We start from the raw sequence: 6,126 nt of genomic DNA, 5'->3' as shown, positions 1-6,126 counted from the left end.
AAGTGTGTCAAAAACCATTACAGAACATCATGGATAGACAAGTGACCAAATTAATAGAAGTTCATCGTCACATTAAAACCAAAGTACATACATAGTTCTCATTGAACAACATATAGCTCTTCAGAGCATCTAATTAAACCATACATTGAAACTATGTAAAACATTTCAATGCAACAACAAATGCGATCATAATCGCAACCAAGGTAACAATTGATCCAACGAAATAATGATACCAAGCCTTGGTATGAATGGCATATTTTCTAATCTTTCTAATCTTCAAACGCATTGCATCCATCTTGATCTTGTGATCATCAACGACATCCGCAACATGCAACTCCAATATCATCTTCTCCTCCTCAATTTTTTTTATTTTTTCCTTCAAGTAAGTGTTTTCTTCAACTAAATTTAACCTCTCGACAATAGGGTCGGTTGGAATTTCCGGTTCACAGACCTCCTAGATAAATAAAATCTATGTCACGTTGGTCGGCATAATTTTCATAAACAATAAATTAACCAAATAGTTATAAAAGATAATATATACCACATCTAAATCATAGACAGGACGAGGGCCGACGGGGGCGGATACCAAAACCATCGCACTATATAATAACAAGCAATAATAAAAATAAGAAAATTAGACAAGTGTCTATCTAAAGTAAGAATTTTTTTCTTTCGGAAAAAAGATAAGAACAAAAGGCTCACCACGATGGTGCCGGCGATGAGATCGGCGCGGGCGATCGACGGTGGTGAATACGGGGACGGGACGTGACGGACCGCTAAACCTAGACAAATCTCGAGGAAAATTGAGCTTTGAGGTCGAGCTTCAAGAGGAGAAAGCTTAACTAGTGTGGCTCGGGCATTTTATCAAACACCTCATGTGCATAGGAGGTGAGCTAGAGCACCACAAAGCTCTCCCCTTGCCGGCTAGAAAAAACAGAGCAGTGTGGAGTGCTCTGCTCGCCGGCGAGAGGGTATATATAGCCACCTCATTGGTCCCGGTTCGTGGCTGAAACTGGGACTAAAGGCCCCCTTCTGTCCCGGTTCCAGCCATGAACCGGGACCAATGGCTGTGGGCCAGGAGCAAGGACCATTGGTCCCGGTTCGTGCCTGGAACCGGGACAAATGGGTCCAGACGAACCGGGACTAATGCCCCACAAGGCCCGGCTGGCCCCCTGTGCACACAAACCGGGACGTATGCCCCCCATGGGTCCCGGTTCGTGACTGAACCGGGACTAATGGGCTGGCCAGGCCCCAACCAAAGCACTGTTTTCTACTAGTGTACATGGCATATACAGAAAAAAAATACATGAACGAAAAATGGGCCAATCTTTTTTTTATTGTTGGGCCATGATTTTCTTTTTGTGCAGCTTGCAAATCATAATATTTTTGAATGAAAATTCACAGATCCATCGCGAATATGTATAAGTTTTCATAGTTTTTTTTAATTTTTTTTAACTTGCAAATATGCTTTTTGAATCATTTCAAAAAACAGGAGCCAATGCCCCTGTCCACCAAAAAGTAGCTCCCACACCCCTCTTTTCACATGGGAGATAAGAAGGTAAGAGTTATTCAAACCCACTATTTAATGAAATCAACGGTTCAGGTCTATTTTATACTCTTACCTATCGTGTGAAAAGGAAGGTGGGAGGGAGCATATGTTAAAAAACCTCTTTCTAGGCTGGTACTTGTTTTAGCGATTGGTAGAAGTATAGAGCAAATGTGAACAAATTAGCACACCAAAGTCAAGAGTGGTATTAGCTGTGGATTGTTTCGCGATAGTGTTTAGTTACTTTTGAATAGCTTGATGCTTGTAGTAGAACTCTGGTGTGTATTTTAAAAGAGAAATGATAGTAAATGCAAGGTTTATTGATAGTAATGTGCACACTCTTTTTCAATGTATAAAAAGATTCAACTGTTCACAACCGGGTTGGTTGAAAATTGTTCAAAATTACTTTAAAATGCGCACATTCCAATAATATGTATGGTTGCTTGTCGGATAGGACAAAGCAAATCTTGAAACCCCAAGCACGACAGCCTGGCAAAATATTGAATTAGTACAGAAACAATAATAAACTAAAACAACATGCAATAAAAACTAAAAATAGATATAGAAGTATGTTAGACAACATGATAATGATGCAATGATACAAGTAAATTAGTCTCAGAATAGACATGTGCTCTTCAGAATGCAAAGGCTGATTACAAAACTAAACATACAGGTATGCAACGGAGATAGAAAGTCTTCAACAAAGTCTTCACAAAAGGGTGGAGGCAATATCTTCAGAAAATGCAAACTACAAAAATTAAATGAGTGAAGAAACTGAAGCCGGTTTTGCTCAGTGAAGACACATAGTTTGCTTACGCCGGTTCAAGTTGCTGGCACAATTCTAAGTCTGGGTTGGAGAGACTGAGCCACAAGTATGAAGACACAAATATTCATAGTTCCTTAATCACTTTAGTCATTAATCATCTAATGCCCACTAGGGAGCACTAGATGCACTTACATATGGTATGAACATAAACTATGAGACCGTCTATATTCGATTGTAAATTTCCTAAAATATTAACTTTAATGCTAGACGGGTTTTAGGAGGCGGTTCCACATTTCAGGGTTTTCAGAAAAATGTGGGAAAATATAGATAGTAAGCAGTCCTAGGAGGTTATAACATGAAAAACTTCGTAACAATGACCATTTTTGTTATGGGCATAAATCACACGAGATAAATTTATTATGTTTCACCTTTTCATACAATAGAAAAGCTATCATACTAGATGATTTTTTTACATGTTTAAATTTGGTAGCACCACCAGACTCCTGATTCTTAATATACTTGTTTGATAGTTTTTAAAGGTGTAGTGCTTGCTGGTTTTACCTTTTGAGGTTCTCAAAGTATCGTAAAAAAGTCCATAAAATAAAAAATATGAACTAATTAGGTCACTTGTGTTCTGCGCATAACACAAGAGATAAATGTTTTTCTTGTTATTTTTGCATAGGACATAAATATTTTACATTGTAACATTTTTTGTCACCGTCGTTTTAGGGCATTCACTACATTTATGTTATGAAAAAAATCCAAATGCAAATCTACTTTTCAGGATTGGTTCAAATTTTAGTTCAAAAACAATGTTAAGAAGTTCAAAGTTTCATATAGACAACTTCACAGCTCAGAGTTCAATTCGGGCGATAACGACAATTCAGGGTCAAAACATGTTATTTTCTATGTTGATTTCTCAAACTAAATCTAACAATTCCGCCATCCCACTATTTTAAGGGTCTAGTTCAACATCTCTAATGCAAAAAAAAGTTAAATAAACTTTCAAAAGAAAAAAGAGCCATGTGGTCAATGTGACTAAGCTTGGTCGAATGAGACTTAAAGATCCTCAATCGATTAAGCATCTTTCGTAAACTTGGGAGGCAAATTTTGCCCCTTTCTAATTAAGTTCATAAAATAGACCAATAAATTAGATAGAAATGTCCGAACAAAAATTAACGCGCACACAAGTAACTCAATGCTCATAAGTGATGTAGACACCCACGTAATGAATTGTTCTCTTTCTCCACAAATGACTCAACAAACATCAGGGTTTCGCCCCTGCCAGCACCACTGTTGGTCCGCCCCACCTCTGATGATCATTGGGCATTGGAGGTACGAGGAACTCCCTCCGCTCGTCAACGGGAGGGGTCGCATCAGTTCTTTAGGTAGTTCCATTGTTTTTGGTTGGATGACAAGACGACAAATGTGTCTCATAGTTAGAATAATATCCTCTGTGTCCCATCTCCGCTCCGACAGAAGGCTTGTAACGTGTGTCTCCGGTGGATCTATTTGGATTCGGTTGACCCTTATTTTTGTTGATGTCTTTGCAGGTATGACCCTTCCGATCTACGCTTCCCATCATCGTCGGTGATTGATATTCTGTTGCGTTGGTCCTTTGGCCTCCTAGCACGATTGCTTCCCTTATTCAAAAAAGAAAGCACGATTGCTTCCCTATTGTCTACTATAATAAGGTTTGACCGACTCCAATAAGGAAGGGACGATGACGACAGCGTCTTTGGCACGCTTGAGTGCTTGTAATCATCATGAAGTGGCCCATGGATCTTGCTGCACTTCTTTTACGGTTGCATATTTATTAAAATGTTTGAGCATTTATTGCAGCAAAAAAACTCAGCACTCAGAAACATCATTGTTATTATGAATCGCCTACTGATTCCGACTTTATCGTTGACACCTAGCATGAACATGACGCGTGATTTTAACAAGGTGATCGAAGATCAATACTCCCACCATTGTTGTTACGTCGGCATATTAGTTTTGTTTAGAGTTAAAATTTATAAACCATGCCCAAGTTTGCGTGACAAAATAATAACATATACACCATGAAATCAATATCATAGATTCATCATTGAATATATTTTCACATCATATAGATTTGCTATTGTAAATGTTCATATTGTTTCTAACTTGGTCAAACTTTATACAATTTGACCTCAGTCAAAGCTAAACAAAGGGAGTACCACGACACCGTTGCAACATCCGTGAAAATAGAAGGCGTATCTTCCACATTTCGCCAGATCAAAAGGCTTTAACTAGAACGTTGCGAAGCACTAATACCATGGCACATTCGCAGATAAAAGGAGCATATAAAAAAACGGAAATAAGAAAGCGGGCACTCAATAACGACCGCTGCCTACCGTAGCGAGCGAGCAGCGCGGAGGCCACGCTACAGCGCCAAATTCCACACCAAACAAAGGCGCGGCGACGAACCAGCGAACGAGCAGCCAACACCCGCACCACCTCCCCTCACCTCACCTCACCGCACTCCTCCTTGGCTCCAATGTCTGATCCACTCGCTAATCACCTCCACCGCACCAGCAAATAAGTACGCCCACCCCCGCGACGGAAAGCTAATCTCTCCTCCCCCTTTCTTCTTCATACTCCCACCATCTCCACCACCACCACCACCATCTTCTCCTTTCTCCCACCCACCTTTAAGCCGCCCCATCCCCCGCTGCGCTGAGTCACTTCCTCACGCCACCCGCCGATTGATTGCTCGATCGAGGTGCGGTGCGCGGCCATGATCTCTATAGGCGGGTCCTCGTCCTCCTCCTCCTCCGCCGCCGCCGCGGCGGGGGTCCGGATGGGCGGGGCCAAGCGGCGGGGGAAACCGGGCGGGGCCGCCGCGCCGGGGGCCGCGGGGCCGCCGCAGACCAGGTGGCGCAGCGGCACGCAGGAGCGGATCTACGGCCGGCGCCTGCTGGACGCGCTGCGGGCCACGCGGTCGGGCGCCGCCTCGTCCCCGCAGCCGCGCGCCGTCAAGGCGGCCGCCGACTCGGCGCTGGCGCTCACGGCGCGCGGGCAGTCGCGCTGGAGCCGCGCCATCCTGCTGGCCGGCGCCGCGTCCTGCCGCCGCCGCGTGCTCGTCAAGGCCGGCGGGAAGATCCGCCGCCACCGCCGCCCGCAGGCGCGCGCCGCCGCCGCGGCGTCCAAGGCCGCGGCCGCCGCGTCCGCCGGCGAGCCGCCGTTGCTCAAGGAGCGGAAGGTGAAGGACCGGCTCCGCGTGCTGGGCCGGCTCGTCCCCGGGTGCCGGAAGCTGCAGGCCCCCGACCTGCTCGAGGAGACGGCCGACTACGTGGCCGCGCTGGAGATGCAGGTCAAGGCCATGCGCGCGCTCGCCGACGCGCTCGCCGCGGCCCAGCTGTCGTCGCCTCCCCCGCCGGCTGCCGGCGGCGACGACGAGGCCGAGATGGAGAGGTGAGGGTCCGAGCCTCGCCTCCGAGGGGGAGATTGATGATGACATGATGGCGTTGGGCTCGGGAAAATAAGGGCGATTAATTACTGGATGGATGGATGGATTGTTACCGCGAGAGGGGGTCCTGGGATTCCAGGAGGGTATTGTGATTCCGACGATGATGATTGCTGCTGCTGGTGCTGCCGCTGATTTGTAAATTCTTGATGCTACTACTTGTATAAGTAATGCTGCTCTGCTCCTCTCTTGTGTTCTTGAAATGTTCTTCCCCTTCTTAAACAAGAAGGGGGATTCCTGTGCCTGCCTGTCCCCTGCGGATTGGATTGGATTATGCTTTTGTTTGGCTGTGCCACGGTGAATTAGGAGTTTTGTTTCTTGAAA

The 6,126-nt window shown here is 45.2% G+C and overlaps 1 protein-coding gene across 1 annotated transcript; it reads left to right on the top strand.

The window, feature by feature from the left end:
* Positions 1-4,390: 4,390 nt before the first annotated feature.
* LOC109749430 (transcription factor bHLH149) lies at positions 4,391-6,126 on the top strand. The gene has a single exon (XM_020308396.4). The coding sequence runs from the start codon at positions 5,074-5,076 to the stop codon at positions 5,752-5,754; it is 681 nt and encodes a 226-aa protein (XP_020163985.1). The 5' UTR covers positions 4,391-5,073; the 3' UTR covers positions 5,755-6,126.

Source organism: Aegilops tauschii, chromosome 3, assembly GCF_002575655.3.
Source record: "Aegilops tauschii subsp. strangulata cultivar AL8/78 chromosome 3, Aet v6.0, whole genome shotgun sequence".
NCBI classification, from domain to species: domain Eukaryota; kingdom Viridiplantae; phylum Streptophyta; class Magnoliopsida; order Poales; family Poaceae; genus Aegilops; species Aegilops tauschii.
This window is presented reverse-complemented; position numbering and strand designations above follow the sequence as displayed.

What these genes read in the sequence shown, in the direction of transcription:
- LOC109749430 (XM_020308396.4), top strand. Translation starts at nt 5,074, where the DNA reads ATGATCTCTATAGGCGGGTCCTCGTCCTCCTCCTCCTCCGCCGCCGCC.